The sequence below is a fragment of the Chamaea fasciata genome, unplaced genomic scaffold, assembly GCF_029207755.1.
Source record: "Chamaea fasciata isolate MVZ Bird 193981 ecotype frontalis unplaced genomic scaffold, bChaFas1.0.hap1 SCAF_3, whole genome shotgun sequence".
NCBI lineage: Eukaryota > Metazoa > Chordata > Aves > Passeriformes > Sylviidae > Chamaea > Chamaea fasciata.
This window is the reverse complement of record NW_027094088.1, coordinates 54,899,107-54,917,260: the sequence shown is the minus strand read 5'-3', so window position 1 is coordinate 54,917,260 and position 18,154 is coordinate 54,899,107. Positions and strand designations below refer to the sequence as shown.

General features: G+C 40.1%; 2 protein-coding genes across 2 annotated transcripts in view; both read right to left on the bottom strand.

Annotated features, from left to right (window-relative positions):
- IPCEF1 (interaction protein for cytohesin exchange factors 1) overlaps window positions 1–9,155 on the bottom strand; it is an 80,657-nt gene extending 71,502 nt beyond the window's left edge. Inside the window, exon 1 of the mRNA XM_066179062.1 lies at window positions 9,070–9,155. The gene's annotated coding sequence lies outside the window, so the exon portion shown is untranslated. The remainder of the gene's footprint in view (window positions 1–9,069) is intronic.
- A 6,358-nt stretch (window positions 9,156–15,513) lies between these two features.
- CNKSR3 (CNKSR family member 3) overlaps window positions 15,514–18,154 on the bottom strand; it is a 53,493-nt gene continuing 50,852 nt past the window's right edge. The window contains exon 13 of the mRNA XM_066179061.1: window positions 15,514–17,618. Within this exon, the coding sequence (XP_066035158.1) occupies window positions 17,320–17,618 (299 nt within the window). The 3' untranslated portion in view covers window positions 15,514–17,319. The remainder of the gene's footprint in view (window positions 17,619–18,154) is intronic.

Here is an 18,154-nt window from a genome sequence, read left to right as displayed (position 1 = left end):
GGCTACCAGTGCTCCAGTCCTCACATAACAGCATTAATGCTGATGCATTCTTGACAGTCATTTTCCTTAGGGTTATGGGAAACATCTGCTTATGATGTCTGACAGCAGAGCCTGAAGAAAAACTAAATTCTTTAAACCTACCCATCCTTATTCTATAGAAAGCCTCCAGCTTCCAGGCACTTACAGAGGAACTTCCTCCAATTTTTTTTTTTTTTTTTTTTGCAAAGCAGTCAAATGATGGAGCTGAACCTGTGTGCTCAATTCTAGTTTCATAACATTCAATCTCAAGAAAACTCTTCCTTTTACCCCACAATTTAAAAATTTCAGACATTGCTAGATAGTAAGGAAGTTTTCTCAACTTACATAATGCTTTCCCTTCTGTTCCTCTTCCCTTACATCCTCCAAGCTGACGAAGCAGGGGACACGAGCAGAGCTCCAATAAGACTGCAGTAGGAAGAGCAGTGATCCTTGCTACCTTCTCACCAGTTGTGCTACAGACCTCCCAGACACGAGCCGGAGATGAAGTGAGCACCAGACTTTCTCTACCATGTCGGGATGCTCCACATCAGAGTCATTTCCACTTCTGCTCAGTGAGTCTCTTCAGAGAGACAGAAAGGAAAGACAACTCCAAACAAACACAAAGGGTAACTTTGCTTTCTTTCTTCAGATCTACTGACACCCCCTTTTCTTACTCTTCAGTTCCAAGAATTGTGTTTTACCTGCTGAGTTTACTTCACTTCCAGGAACATCTGGGGCTGAGAAGTGACCGATCATTCAGAGCAGCTACTTTTCACAAGCCTCCATCAGCCCAGCTGCAGCAGAATCCAAGTTGCAAGTGTGACCACTGAGTGAGGAGAGAAGCTCTGGGAGTTTGCTCTGGCACAGGCTAAGGCTGGGAGGACTGGAAGAGGACTGACATAACAAGACCTATATAAGGCTTTATGAAAACTAGCAGTTGTCTCAGTGGTTTTGCAAGTATCAGTTGTATTTACTCTAGCTCAAGTGTTGCTGTCTGCAATAGAAATTCAGCTTTCCTACGGCTGCTTCTCAATTCAACATTCATGAAACAGCCAACACCCTTGGTCAGGATCAAGGGCTCATCATGGTAGATACTAGGTAGATAAAGAAGATGACATCATCCCATTCCAAAGACTTGGCAGAGATAAAAAGGGAATAAGATGATGACAAAGTACCTGGAAAGGGAAAAAACAAATCCAATCATGTTCCCTCTTGGCCTCTATCAAAATAATGATTATGTGTAAAGCCCTGATTGTATGCATATACGTAAATAAAAATCAGGACTCATACTCAGCACTGGGAAGTTGTTTAGCTAAAATCTGCAAGCTCCTGCCTGTAATAATCTTCCTGCCTTCTGACTGGAGTCAAGAAAAGAGCTTAGCATTTTTCCTCTTCTCTAACCTAATACTATTTGTAAATGTGTTTTTCCCCTCTCCTATCTCTCCAGTTGGTTTTATTTATGTAGACATGCCAGTGCGGTAAATTCCAGACCTATAATTTGTGGCTTCCTGACTTAGGGATGGTTCTGAAGTAGTTCCTATGTGGCTGTTCCTCCAGCTGGATGTTTACACACATATACTCTGTGCATAGCTCTTACTGACGTGCATGAGCAAGGATTCTGCATGCTTCACGTAACTTTTCAGAGTCTACATATGTTTCTGATCATGACAACACATTGAAAATATGTGCCGACAAAACACATTTTAAATGTATTTATATAACACAGTGTGTGCTTACCCTTGAGGTGTTTTCTATATATAGAAAAGCTGAAGATTAGGCTTCCTGTTCTCATTCTTTCCCTTTAAGTTCTTCTCTTGCTATTCATTTTATCCAGGTTTCATTACCACTCAGATACACATTATTTTTCCCTGGCATGAAAGCAATCAAACCTGAATTCTGATAACACACATGCACATGATAAAGCATGAGACTATCCCCTAGGGAGATATCTGGACTTTCAAATTTCAGCCAATTCAACAACAGTGATGGTGTGGGAATGAGCATCAGCTCAATGTCTGCTGAGAGATCACACCTCATAAGCCTTCAAAGCACCAAAAGGTATAGTTACAAAATGCTATCAGTGCTCACTGTCACCATGTTGAACATACATATGCTTTAAATATCTTCTCTTAAACAGAAAAAGAAAATAGTAAATCTAATAAATTCAGTCTTGTTTTTAATGGTTTTAAACAGTGCTTTAACTCCAAAGTCCGTTTGTTTGGGGGGGTTTTTTGTGGGTTTTTTGTTTTTTGTTTTTTTGGTTTTTTTTTTTTGTTGTTTTAGCTTGCAGATGAGGCCCAACAAGCCATTCTAAGTTTCCTTCTGGATGTCAAACTCGAAGGCATTTATAAGAATTTTCACACCTGAGTCTTGCAATAAACTACATGCAGTATAAAAATTCAGTCACCCTATTGGCTCCAAATAGGAAACACAAAGAGCCATGGCTAGTTTTTGATGGCTCCACATTTCTGAAAGTATTCACTCTTCTAAGACTTTTGAGTATGAGAGGTAAATATTACTTTCTCCACCATGACCTTTCTTTTCCTAAGGCCGAGATGCAAGAAGGGAAGGCAGGCAGACTACAGCAGCCCTGGGACCTCCACTCACAACTTGCCAGTTCCCAATAAACAGCTACAGCCACCTCTGCGGTGGCCTTCCCCCAGTGAGGAAATACAAAACACATATGAACCCAGCCTGAAAATGGTAACACTTTAAACTAAATGAGTTTAACAAAATGACTCTGTGTGTTCCACAGCCTCAGGACTAATCTTATGAACTTGAGCAGTCCTAAAAGTCAACAGTGCTGCATAAATGTATTCACATGCTGATAACTGCCTGCAGGACCAAGACCTAAGTAGATTCTACAAACCTCATTATTGTCTGTATTTACAGAATATGATCTATCTGACATATGTATGCTCCCTTTTTGTCATCATTATCTTGAATGGATTTTTATTTATGTGCATGACTAGACAGGCTGTGTTTTGTATGAATGCAAGCATTCATCCACAGGGAACAATAAAACGTTTTTCTCCCACTGCAAAAGTTTGTCTGGGAGCAGAGACCCACACAGCTCAGCCAAGCAGTCAAATGCCACAAAAAAATCAACACAGGAAACCATGCAGGGAAACAATTTCCAAAGGACTTGTACACGAGGTTGACACATAATCTGCTTGTTGCACTGTTACGTACAAGACAATTTTTACCATTCAGAATATTTTCACAATCTATTTGAGATAAGAAGAAAGAGGGGGATGAGAGGACTAGAAAATCCAACAGGGTAAGTCACCACTGACAAGTCCTCATCAACTCCACCAGCTGAGTAATTCCTGTGGTGCTCTCCTACAGCAGAGTCACACAGATAAAAGCCTAATGGCACCACCCGTCAGACAGCAAGTGCCAGCTGCTCACACAATGATATTTGAAAAAAGGTTATATAATACAGCAGCAAAACATTGTCCAGAAATTCCAGAAGAGGGTTAGCCTTCCGCATGGATCCATGGTACAGCCTTACACTGGCAAGGGGAAGGCATCATTCCTCCTCCTTCTCCAACTCTGTGAGTAGGACCTGGAGCTGCTGCAGCCCTTTCCTGCAGTGGGAGGAGTCCAGTGGAGAAGACAGACAATGGGAAGATAGCCAGCTCACCCTGGATCTCTCTTATAGACTGTTGGTCCCAAAACACACTCTGGACTACATTACCTCTCGCCCAGTAACTTTCTCTTCCTAAAGAGGAGAACCTGCTGAACCGGTTGACAGGATCATTGGGAAGAGTAAAGTACTGACAAGGACCTGGTTTGGATAGTGAGGAAGCTGAAGGGCACACAATGGCACATTTGAGAGAGAAAGGCTCAAGCGTGTCCTGAAAGCACCAGTGTTCCCAACAAGTGTCCCTGTGCTGGTTTGGTGTATTCTAGAGCCAGTCAGGTATCCAAGAGGCAGAGACTGACAGTAAAAATAAATAACTAACCCATAATCTCAAGACAAAAGCCTTTGGGGGAAATGGTTTTGTTCCCCAAAACATTTACCATGCTTGAGCCTTGTTTAAAGCCTGGAATGGAACTTCAGACCATGTTTTACCCAAATTTTATCTAAATCCATAATTTTTTGGGAAAAAAGAATACAACAGGAATTTTAAGTCAAAATATTTTCTAATCAAATTGAGGACCACTTTATCTAATTTCTTCCATTCTGTTAAACCCAGTCTCTTATATTACAAATTAAATTCAGAATAACCCACTTTTTCTGTTCATTCTGATGATGTTTTTTCAGGAGAATAAATATTTATCAGAAAAGGAATAGAAATAAAACATTTTTAAGAAGGTTAAGTGGCACCTGATAAGTGAACTTAACTTGTTCAATCTGACAAGTTCAGCAAACAAGGAGAAGGGGAAACCCTACCTTGTAAATAAGGCAATTACAAATCTAGTTTCTACACTCTGCAATGAAGCTAAGATCTAAGTGTGAAGGACTGAGAGGAAAATCTGCTGTAAATTCCTTCAAGTGCAAGTCCCTATTTAAAAGGCGGAGACCACATTTGAGAAAGGTCATGAAGTCACAACAGTTATTTGGGTTTTTTTCAAAGCACAACTCTAAATGAAATTTGACTTCTTTTTAAAAAGGCAGAGATAGACACAGCTGCACTTGGGGTGTAACCCCTACACTAGAAGGAGACTAGCAAGGATTAAAAATAGGTTTTGCACTGAGCTTTTGTAGGTACTTCAAATACCTACTGAGTAGGAATTGCAACCTCAATGATTGTGAAAATTTATTCTTATATGTTCTCAGTTTAAAGGGGAAAAAATGAAAAAGAGAAATATACCTCTCATACAGGCATAAAGTGAGAAGTTACACGTAAGTTGTTTCACTAAACTTTCACTTGAGCCTGGTTTTATCCTCTTTCTAGGTAAGGGGGCTGTGTGGACAGTGAAATATGGCAACAGCAGACTCATGTTCCTTGACTATGGTTTGTAAGTCTAAGCTCCTTGAAAGGTTTTTAGCAAAGGTAAAAGACTGAATCAGAAAGACAGAGCTGACAAGTCATGCCATTCCATCTCAAATATTAGGGTTGAGTAGTTTAAACAGAATTCAGTGCATGGGTATATACATTCACCCACAGGCATACACACATGTAAATACTTTTATACTTACATAAAGCTCAGGCAAATTCCACTGAAACTAGGAAACCAGACTGGAAAATCCACTTACATTACACCTTTGCATTTTAGTCACAAATTAAAAAGACTGTGGGTGTTGTGACTAACTGACAGAGAGTAAATTGAGCCACTACATGGTGTTTACCATGGGGTAAACTGTTGCCTCTCCTGATTTTTAATTGGAGGTTAACTTTGGCACACTCCACTATAAACAAGTCCTGGCACTAAAAATAAAGAGACAAGGAATCATTTCATGGATGTATTCCCGTAGTCCATCAAATATTCATCACTTACATTGCCCAGATATATTGTCAAAGGTGATAAACACACACATATCAATAACAATAGTCTGATTTTCTGCTCCATTCCTCATCACAGAGGTACCCAATCCCAATTCCAAGGAAAGCAACAGCGCAGTGTGCAACCATATCCAAGAAGATGAAAGGCCTGGCTCTCTCAGAAGCCTTCTTGAGCATGTATAGCAAAGCAGTACCTTGATCCTGGCCCCCATCTCTATTCACCTTACATATAAGCACACACATACAAAAGTGACTCTGAAGTAGATTTAGAATGACCCAGCAACACTTCGCACACCTCCTACATAACACCAGAAAGCCTCGTGGCAAGCACCGCAGTCACTTGCTGCCATTCCCAGTCAGGATGCTGACAGATCACACACACACACACAAAAAAAAAGAGTTACTGCAAGAAAGGGTTCTGGCAGAAAAGTGATGGCAAGTCCCAGAACAAAGCTACTATAGCACCACAGGATATGTAAGTAGTCTCAGACTGACCAGCTGGCAAGACTGCCACATTTCAGGCAGTACATACCTAAGCATGCCCAGTTTACTTGGAGTTGTACTGTGGCTCAAGCAGACAGGAAGAAACACAAATCTCATTTACAATTTTATGAATACTTTGAAAAACAGAGGCAATTTGTTGTTTTTTAGCTTATCAGGCTGTTACCCTCTAGCATTGTTACTTTGCAAAGTGTATTATTCCTCCCAAAAAATATACACAACACCCTTAATCACAGATTGTTCCCACTAATAAATATCTATTTCATATGTTTACATAGGCTCTTTTCCACAGTACAAGTCATGTTGAAATTGCCCGAATTAAAATATCTCCATTTATTTGCATGACTAATCAGTACTTATCTGTAACATAGCACTTTATATCTTCAAAGCACTTCAACTGCATATAAATGGATTATCTGAAAACTTGCCCAAAAATGTATTTTGAAATCTGATGCAGAGACTCGGCTATTGCTTTCTAAAATAACTACCGGCTTTACGTGCACTCTGAATCATAGTGAGGGCAATACTGACAGGTCTGCAGAAGCACACGTGTTACTTATGGAAAGAGTAAATATTCCACAGAAGAGATAAAGGCAGCAGACCAGACAGTGTTCCTTGATGACATGGAAAAGCAGATGGCTCAGTCCTTTGAGTGGTAGTAAAGACAAAGTCTATCCCACTTCCCGCTGTGCTTTTTGCTGAAAAGAGCTGTCACACTCATGTGCAAATGAAGTCCCACATCCTTAAAATTGCTTGCAAGAGACTTGCTACCATTTTTTCACTTCCTCCTCTTTGGAGCTTTCTATAGAGTTGAATGTCAAAATATTCAGGACATCTGGTGCTGCTTTCTGGAGACTCTGGACACAGACAATTTGCACTGCATGAGAAATTAATTTCTTGATATCATGCCACCCATGTGTCTCCCCATAAAGTTCATACCCCTGGGCCACCCATTGGTTGAAAGATGAAGGTGGGTACATTTTTCCTTCACAGCTTGTTATAACAAGGAATTTATATTCAGAAACAAGCTACTTTCATAAGCACAGAGCTGCCCTACCCATTAGCAAGTTATTTTCCTTCTTAAAAATTAAAAATTACATTAGAAAAGGCACAGATGTGGGGATGTGTCTTTCAACTCAATCAGGACACAGTATAGAAGAGCAGATTTTGTAGGTCTATTGTCTTGATTTTAAAAGGCCAAACTATATTTTAGAGCTATCAATATGCTTTCCCTTGTCAGAAGTGTATCACCATCCCTAATATTTTCTTTCAGTTAGGAGGAAAACCTCCATAGTTCTTCAAAACAAAAAGTGGTGGTTTTGTAATGTTCTCCGAGTGCCTCAACTGAAGGAATAACAATGTTAATTTTAAACGATGATTTTGCTCTAGATAAGTACTAAAACTGCAAAATTTCTGATTCTGAATGTTACTGCTCCCTGTCCCTCTTTCCTGCGTGGTATCCCTGAACTGCATCTTCTCATGCATTCATTTGATTGCTTCAGGGTCCTTTAAACCTCCAAATTTCACTAGGGTTATGGTGAAGCGTGCACAGTGGCTTTTACCCAGAAGGGCCTGAAAGCACTTGATGAACTCTACCAGGATGCAATTACATACAGCCTACTCACATCTCTGCAAATTCATGAGGCTGTAGAGACATCAAGAGGTACATTAAGTCTGCCCCTCCCAGCAGGATCAATTACACTTGGGCTACTTTTGACAGAGGCCACCTAACCCGTTCTTTAAGACACCAAATAATGGAGGTTCCACAACTCCCTTCAGCATCTCAAACCAGTGCTTAACTCTCCTTGACATCAGGTTTTTCAACTAAATTCAAGCTCTGTGCTGTAATTTAAGCTTATTGTCTCTTGTCCTATAAATTTCTTACATAAGTCTTTAATGTTTGTTCTTATGACACCAATGCAGTCATCTTTTCTGAAGACTATGCAACATCTAATATTTTCTCAAAGGCCAATGTTTTCTAAGCAAGAGGGGCTGTTACCCCCTCACTGAAACTACCTGCTGTGGGGTAAGTACTTCAGGTTATTGCAGCACTTCCAGCCCTAAAATGACAGTCACCTAAAGGAATGGAAGTGCCCTCCCTTGCACAGTTAATGAGAGGCTCTCCTGAAGAATCTGCTGAGAACCAGAGCCCCAGCTCTTTTTTCCTGTTCTGTGTTGGTTAGAAATACAAGTAATTTGCCATCAGTTCCTAGGCAGTTCATTACTCACACTGACAGAGTCACACAGTTTGGTTTAGACTCAAAAGAAGATTTGAATGCCTGCTGGTTGTGTGCCTCTTCAGCTTTGGGAAAAAAGAAAAACCCAAAGAAAAGTCAGACAAATAAGATCTGAGCAAAGCCTCTCTGCTGTGTTTTTTCCATTCTGCTGCTCTTTAGACCCTTTCAACTGTACTAAAAAGTACAAGAGAACAATTAAATCCCCAACCCAGCACACTCAGGAAGCTAAAACTACAAGACAAGGCTTGCTAAAAAAAGGGAAAATCTTACCATCTAAATAGGTAAGACAGACTGTAATAAAGGGATAGATCATTAAAAAAGAAGAAAAAAACTTCTTCACCAATGTCAATATAAAGAAAGTATCCACAGAAAAATAAATATATCCTAAATGTAGAAAACTAAGGATGTAGCTGCAGGGAGTACATTTGGGCTTTTCTGCAAAACTGCTGCTCACCCCAACCCTGTCACATGTCTGTCCAACTCCTGACCTGGGAGTTTTTTCAGCACTTCATTACCGCTGAAGTGGTAGAAGGCAAACATGTAAATTTGGTGTAACAACATGAGCAGCAGGAGAGAAATTGAGTTACCATTTTTTGGCTGGTGACTGAGGCAATGAATCTCACAGTTCATCCCCTTATTTCAAGAGGGCAGCAGGACAGAAGCTACCGAGTCTGAAGGATCCCCCAGCCCTAGCACATATCCCATGTCTTCCCATGAAGAACTGCTTGAAATATAACTTAAAATAAACAAATCATGCCTAAAATGTTCATAAAGCATTATTACTTTAAAATAAAAACACTTTATAACCTAGTTACAATATATATTGCTTCTCCAATCCTCTTAATATAGTTTTAACTTACCACAAATTTAGAGAGATCTCAGGAAAACCATAAAGTTTGCACACATGAAGCAATAGCTTCTCCCCCCACCCCGGAGACTCCTTTCTGTCTTCCTTTTCCTCCCCCACCCAAGCCCTGAATACAGGAAGAGAGATCACCAGCTGCCTGCTGAAGAAAACAACTACCAAATAGTGTGCATCACTCAGATGGCTTGGATGATTCAGCTTTTCCATGTGAACTTTAAGTGGCATAAATGGTGCTTTGTGCATTTCTGAATCAAGCCTGTATTTAATAGTCCAAGTACATAACACAATTTCTACTTGAAGAACAACTTTTCATCTTATACACAGCAGCATATCTGTTACTTTACAATGGCTCCAGTTCTCAAACCAATCAATAATTACATCTACCTGTGCTTTTGTATTGCAGCATCTTCAGCCTTTAAAAATACATTTCATATTGTTCTCAAAAGCTGAACTGAGTAGGACAGTGAAAAGAGGATCTAGTGACAAGCTTATAATTTTGAAAGCCACTTGATGTGATGTGCATTGGTTTTTGAGTGGGAGGGCTGGGAAGGAACAGAAAACCCAGGTGTCGCAAGCAGTCTGCTCTCCCAAAATACAACAGCACAATAACACAGCAGCAGCTTGATCATAAGTATCCCACAGTTACCTGCAGCTCATTGTCAAGAAACTTGTAGGAGAATATTAAAAGTTTCCAGACAGTAGGTTGAGATATGAAACCCCACACAAATGCAAAACACATACACATTTACAATGTGTATTTTTTTTAGCACTGCTGAGATAAAGAATTAGTGCCTGGTTTTATGTCTCTAGTTTCTTTGGTCTTTATTAATTTGTTCAAATGTTCATTTGAAACATCTTCATCAACAAGCTCCTATTTTCATTTCACCTTTTCAATCATAAATCAGAAACAGCTCCAATCAACCAAACAGATTTGACAAAAAGTAGAAGGAACAATCAGACCTCGTACTGAGGACAGAACCTCTTGCCAAAAAAAATCTGTTTACTTAGCAGGAGAATTTCTTATTTATGCTCTAGTACAAAAGCAGCACAAGCCTGTTGAACACAACACTGCCTTCTGCAGGCACCCAGGTACGACAATGGCAAAACTGCCTGAGGTGCTCTGCAAGGGCACCTTCAGCAAAGGCAGAGGGTGGCAACAGACTAGGCATCACGGGAAATCACTCAGAAATGTTGCTTGGCCTGTGCTTTGAACAATGGAAACGAGCCTTTGGGGTCATGTAATGTGCCACCTTCCACTAGGGCAGCACCTGGATTTTTGTCTTAGGGGAGCAAACTAGGCAAGAGTACTGGAAAGCAACCAGAAAACAATGTTTTGGCAGCATCTCTTCTCCCACTAATGGCTTTTGTATGCTTTTTGTGATTTTATAACTGACTTCCACTTCATTTTAAAATGCAGGCATGTTATGCACATCCAACCCAAAAAGCTTGTATCGATCTAGTCAGGGTGATGCAATTCTCACCTGACAGCTCCTGCCCTGAGACAATACTGCCAGTCAGCCTCTCCAGCCAAGATGTCTCTCTTCCCAGCCAGCTACATGAACAGCAAACATTGTGTGAGACCCAGAGGGTGTCCAAAATCTTTTGCATTTTGAAAACACACCAAATACTTCATTGCAAACTAGATGAAAAATCCACATTTGCAGGAGTGACCGGTGAGAGAAGTCATGCACTTGATTCAGGTTCTTTGAACTTCAGAGTTTCTGGTGATGTTTGTTTTCACTCCCTGACATTTCTTGATAGGGAGAAAGATAGGAGTACTGCTCATCACAGCTTCCCATCACACCTCCCCCACTTTGGTCAACCACTGGGAAAATGAGTCACGAGGCTGAAACCTGAGCCTCTTCCACATTCTTTTAAAAGCCTCATTTCCCACACAGACCACATCCATTCCAAGCACAGCAGCCAGCCACGGTCAGCAGCAGGGCAAATGCATTACTTGTGGCCAGACTCATCCATGTATGAGCATCCCGGGGTATCTGCCTCGCTGCCTCTCCCAGACAGCCCCAGCACACTTGTCCCCTTTGCTTTAATCAAGGCCTCTCTGTACAGCACTAGGTGAAACATGTCTGTGGTGCCAAACATGCTCATATAGTGCCAAACCTTTTTGGGTTTTAGATAATGGCTCCCTTATATTACCTCTGCGCTAACACTGTGCGACACATCATCCCTCCACAATGTTCCCACATTTCCACAGGAAAACAAACTTTGAAAATCACGTATCATGTCCCATTAGCCTTTCATTTGGAGGCCTGTCACTCACATCCTGAGCATGATGGAGGGAAGAGAGGCGCTGCTGCTTTAGCTGATGGGTTTCTCCTCACCTTCTTGTCCCTGCACCCCACATAGCCACTGCACAGAAAGCAGGAGAGGGCAGGTAGGGAAGGGCAGGAGGTCACTCCAGTGCAACCTATGAATCCAGTGTTACAAAACTCTGAAAGAGGAGAAAAAACAACCTTTCTTTCTATCCAATAATAAGAAGCTGATGTGTCTGGACCTTAAGGACCAAGGACCGTTTGGGCTGGTGGTCTAAGTAACTTCAAAGCAGAGTCCAAGCCAACAGCTTACTAAGCAGAGAGGAATTCTTACCCCAATTAAGAACTTGGAAATGTTTTCCTGTGGGCAGCATTATTTTTGCTGGAAGGCTCTGGCCAAAACTATCTCAGACATCAAAACAAATTGATTATGCTATAAATATTAAAGAATTTATAGCTGTTTGTTTGAAATAAATTCTTGGCGAGTCCCTTAACCTTAATGTAGGGAGGGAAAGGTCAGAGAGGAAGAAAGACAGAGGAAAAGGGAAATAATTAATTTAGGACATAACTTATTTTGCTCTCATCCTATTCACTTATAGGAACTTATACCAACTTCCCCCCGGAAACCAGTGGTCAAGAACTATGTCTAACAATATTAAGACTTCTGCATGTTCAATGGGACATTCAGTGATGTGGGAAAGAGAGTTTCAGCTAAAACTGTGTAACAGGTAAGAAAGCCTTGGTCTTTTCTGTGGAGACACAATTAAACACCACAGTTGCTCTTCAAGAATCTACAATACCTGAATGACAGCTCTCACCTTCTACTATCATATAATAAAATAATAAAAAAAAAATCACCCAAGATGCTGCCACTGAAGTTTGGCTGATCTTTTACCTGGATGAAAATCCTTAGTTTCATTATTATTCATTATCATTCATGAAGCTGATATTCACAAGGCAGAAAAAAGTGTTTTTTCTTGTGTTTTGCTAATGGAGTTTTGTTTGGTTGGGGCTCTTTTACAGTTTAGATTAAATTTTTATGGCTCATTTGCGGCTATTTGGCATTTTGAACATTGTCACTGGAAACATGGGAAGATTTCATGAGAAACATTGAAAACAGCTAATGGGGGATGAAAGAGAAAAACACATTAATAAGTAGCACTGAGAAGCATGCAATTACTTGGGGGAAAAAAACCCCAAAATATTAAATACATAGTCAAAACATAAATATCAGTTTAGACTGAGGCATATTTTATGCCTCTCAGTAAATATTGCCCAAATAAAAAAGCCTCTAAGCAAAGGGCACAAGGGTCTGAGGCTCCTCATCTGCAAAGGCACTCCCAGAGCACATTTAAACACATGGTGGCTGAGCACCATCAGTCAGCACAGCTCAGTGATCCACCAGGATCTTGTCAGATTTGCTCCACAGGTACATTTCAACAGTTCCTCCTCTGGCTCACTTGTACTGAAAAAAGGCTACACTTACCAAGGAGGGTGTGGGGTGTCAGGAACAACAAACAAAAAAAGTCCAAGCAACTACCCCTCTCAGCTGAAGATGGCACAGTAAACCGGACTTCTTGTCCTCTGATTCCTTGGCTGCTGTCTGGCAATAGAGAACAGTCTCCCTCAGCACAGAACAGAAACCACAATCATAAACTGATCCCAAGGATTCTCCCTATAACTCTGCACTCTCTGGCACTTATTTTATGCTGTCTCCATACTCTGTTAATCACTCATGTAATTGCCTAAGACATCTTTGTCCTCTCCCAAAAAAATATGTTGGGTAACTCCATAACCACTTAAGGGAGAAAGTCAGTGGCTTACATCATCCTGAATAACTGAGGTGGCCACACAGGGAGGTTTAAAAAGAAATGTTTACATCTATTCTGTGTCATACTAAAACAAACACATTTCTCCCTCTGGCAGGAACTGGAAGACAACCAAAGGTCTGGGTTTTTTTTCCTCCAGAGTATGTAATCCTCGTTTTTTCTTCCACTGGCAAAGTATGTGCAACAGACAGGTCCTGCCTGTTTCATATTTAGTACGTATTTTAAAAAATCACAACTCTAAGTGATGTTGGAGCAGTAATATTGTTTTTAAAACTGACTTTTGGACAAAGACCAGAATAACCCAACCTAACTGAGCTTTTGGACCACCGCACAGGGCCCTGTGGCAATGACACAATCTTACCAGCAGTTGCTAACTGTCACAAAGGAAGACAAAACTGATGGTTAGGGACTTGCATTGTACAGGCAACAGGATAAAGAGAGGTTACTATTTTAAACTGATGCAGCAGCAGCACAGGCAGCAGAATTTGGTGAAATGACACACTGACAGCAGTTCTTGACTGCTTTTGTCATACATCTTACAGCTCAAGTGTGATATGTGGAACTATATATAACTGTTTCAAAAGACTGCCCGTTTCATATTCTAGCATCATACAAACGTAGTGGTAGAAACAAATGTGCATGCTGCAGTTGTGTGGGGTGTCTGCAGAGTTACTACCACACAGCTGAAGCAGCATTTGACACAACACAGACCCATATAATTAAGCTTAGCCTGACCCCTCTTTTTTCATTCTCCAAACGGAGGTTTATTTGAGCGCTCTTTCCACATTTTAAGTGAATCACAGAATATGCTGAGTTAAGTCAGTGGCTTCCTCAAGAGCTCTTGTCCATTATAAAAACCTTACAGCCTGCAAGGAGACAAAAGCATTCTTATGTGACAGCCACAAAGAGCACGTGCTCCATAACTACAGCATGTGCAAAGTAAAGCTCAGGCTACAGAGAAGAAAGAAGCCACAGTTGTATAGCAGGACAAAGGTTACTTCAAAGGACACAGAACTTCTTTCCAATTACCCATGAGCATTTCTATCTCACACTTTGAGATGGTGCACTAGCATGTATGGTGGAAATTGGGGGATGAATATTTTAGTGCAGAAAACAAACAGAAGCCAACATTCACACTCCTCCGAGATATCAATCCTGCTGGCAAAGGCATTTCTGAGAATGCATGTGCATGAAAGCCTTTCTGCCCAGATCGTGTGTAAGATATTCCAAAAATTGAATGATGAATGCAGGAAAGCTCCTAGGGAAGTAAAACCTGCAAAAAAAAGGTATGAGCTGAATTCATCAAGATCTAAGTTAAAGCCTGATGAGGGGTTTAACTTGGTCTATTCAGGATGTGATTGCAGATATAGAGCAGTTTGTGAAGACTACCTGGTGGTAGTGTAGTAAAACAGGATGCAAGATTTGGACTAAAGAAACATTTATGCAAGAAGAAAATTCTTTATCCTCTCCAACTATAAAGCTAGTCTTCACCATCTGTTTCCTGGTTTGGTTAAGTTTTGGAGTTTTACTTTTTCTCCTTTCTGTTCAATGAACACCAAGAGTATGGAGCATGCTGTTTTTAAAACAAGCCCTGCTTATGAGAAAGGAAAAGTTACTGGCTCATTGATTAGCACAAAATTAGTATAATACTCTCAGTACTGTGTCGGTCATCCAGAACTCAAACACTGATTAATTTAATTGTTCATAATACTAGAGGAAACACATGGCTTGGAGAATTGCCCTGGCACTCCGTCTCTATAAGCTGTTCATTTTTGTCTTATTTTCTCTCACACGACATCCAAAATAGGATTTTTTTTTTTTTTGCAATGGTTATGTAAGAGAAACCAAAGGTATTGACTTTTACATATTCTACAGACGACAACAGAAGCCTGCCCAATATTTCAAAAGTGCACGATCCTCCCTATACATATAGGAGTACTAAATTTTATTTTCCATTTTTGTGGGGTTTATGAACTTTTCCAATTAACTGCATTGTTTTGCCACCATGACCATGTTTTCAGAGTATTGTGGAGGACTGTATCATGGCAGGATATCTGGAAATGTACATGATACTCATTAGGGAAGTCAGCCTAGGTACAGTTTTTGATTGGATAGATACACATACCTTCAACATCAAGAGATGAGCCAAGTTTTTGCACAATAGCAGAATTTTTTGCAGGTTAAGCCAGAAGGATATCAGCTATAATTTATTCCTAGATCTGTGGGACTTTTTTTTTTTTACCCCTGAAATGTACAGCATCCTTTATATTCAGTATACACAATAAGAGGTTAAGCATGATGACCCCCATTCATTTTTGAAGTAAAGAAAACACACCATTGAGGATGAGCGGAATTTCCATTTTAAAATATGTCTTGTTTAGACAACAGCTTTAGAACAGTTCAGCCTTTTTGAGGCTGGACTATACTACACCACAGAGCCTACAACATGGCAGTTTCAGCCCTTTTCTTGGAGGCAGGACCAGGCTTGTTGTAGGGTTCAACTGCACAGCAGCAGTTCATGCCTCTGGTACAGACTGCCATCTCGGGGAGTGGAGGAGAGTGGCAGAAGAAAGACATTTGCTTTGATCAGAAAGGTCCAAATCGACATCACCATGTCATTAGTGAGTCACAATCAACCATAATTAATTGAGAAGTGAATGAAACACCCTGTCTCTCTCTGTGGAGCTGTAGCACACCACCATCAGCTTATTGCAGCAAAATGGTGACATCTTCACAGACAGAATTAGTGTGCTTTTAACATCCTGTTATCACATGAGATTTCTGCCTCAGCCCTAAGTGCAAACTAGCATTTAACTTCCCTCTTTCCCCACCAATTATTAAATATAAATCCTTCTTTTCAGCAAGACCAGAGGAGTAGAGGCTGTTGGCAATGTATCATCTACAAAAATAGTTAGTCTTATAATTAGAAGGTAATACAAAATCTTGTTTTCTTTTCATTTGACTAAGCTGTGCCCAATACTTCAATACAGGAAGGTACAAACTATCTGTTTAAATGTAAAAATATATACAACTATATTTAACATTTAAATAACTTTAAACACAACTGTTTGCATACTAACAATCTTATGTACATTCCTTCTTAAACAATACCTCTTTAATATCCTCCTCTTTTGTAAAACAAGTTTTATTTTCCTCCCAAAATACCCAATGCTACTTTAAAATTCTGGAGGGGTAAAAATTAGAGCTATATAGAAAATAGCAAGATGTCTTACAATTGTAGTGTATGATAGCACATATTTTTCATAAAAACAACACATCATTCAAAAACTGAACCACCATAAAAGTTCTCACAAGTCCAACAGGACTGTCTTTAAAACATTACTTTGGTTAACAGCAAGTCATTCTTAAACAATTAAGGAAAAAAATATACATTCTTTCACCACCTCTACAGATGCATTTCCTTGGCATGTTGTAGCAATCCATATACCTTTACACATGAGCACTGCAGTTGCTCAGTACTCCTTACTTGTACTGTGAGTTCAATAAAATAGATTATATATATAAGGTTGGATTGATTTGTAATTAAATTAGTCCAACTTCCTAAAATCTCTGAATAAGAGAACTCTCTTCCTAAGACTTCATAGGAACTCTGGATGTCAGAGAGAGAACAGTAACAACTACTAATTCTTCCTCACAAGGTTGATCTCATGCAGTACTTGAAACAGCATCACCAAGTTGCACAAAACTGCTGTTTTCCTGCTTATTTTCCCAGTCAGGAGAGTGACAACTTCTGTGAGCTCTGCATACTCTGACACCCTGCCAGCTGCACCAGCCTCTGAGCATTCAGACAACAAAAGTGCCACTGGGCTTCACAGTAATGCAATGCTTTCCTCTGAGTCATTACACGTTTTCCAGGTCATGTGTGGCCTCTACCTCACTGAAATTTTACTCATTTCCATGGGAATAAATGCCTTCAGTTTCTGGCCAGGAAGAGGAACTTGATCTTTGTCTTTCTTCCCTTCTTGCACTGTGAAACCCTCTGATCCATCAAAAATGACAAACAAAAAGGCAAAAGTGTAAGATTCTCCAGGAAAAGAACACTGCATTAGTCACTGTGTGTCAGTTAAGCTGCAAAGAAGAGAAGTCTGAGCAAAGGCACTTGGTAACAGCGCTGGGGACAAGTCAATGAGTCAACAATTTCAGTCTCGTGATCCAATTGACCAGCAGCGAGGGCTCTGCCGAGGAGGATTTTGTGGATGATGTAACCGAGGATTTTTTAGCACCTTCCTCTTGAAAAGGAATTGTTGCACTGTTGTGGAGGTCTGTATTCATAAAACACCTGCTGCCTCGAATATAATCCGTTCCCCTCACTAACTGCTTGTCAGACACTGGCCTGGAGAGAGGGTGCTGCATGGAGGGGCTTTCCTCAATGATTGGGGGTATCCTTTCATTGCTGAAGTACCTGCAGAGGACATCTTCACCTGTACGAACAGGAGGAGGAAAACCAATTATTGCTGACTTCAAAACCCTCCACTAACATTTTCTATTTTCATAAAAGTATTCTGGTTACACTTCAAATACCTAGATCTAGGGTTTTGTTCATAAAACACCTGGACATAAGCAGCTATCAATAGATTCACAGCTTTTTGCATATTTAATGTTTTTTAAGTAACACAAATAATGAAATAAACCCATACACAGAGGAGACACCATTTGACTGTTATATTCCAGATTCACACACACCAAAAAATGCTGATACAGACCACTGTAATTATCATAGCCAAGATGTAACAAACCTTCTTCTAATGTGTTATTCAAAATGCTGAAGAAACCAGAGTTGAATCCATAAACTTCTCAATATAACTCATGAATAACTTAAAAGCTACTAATATTACTCTGGACAAGAGAAATTAATTTTGCAGATGAAGATGTAAGCACTTCCCTCCCTGATTTTGACCAGTGTTTCGTGATGCTTTCTCTATTTTTATTCTTCCTTAGACACCTGACCAAGGCAGCT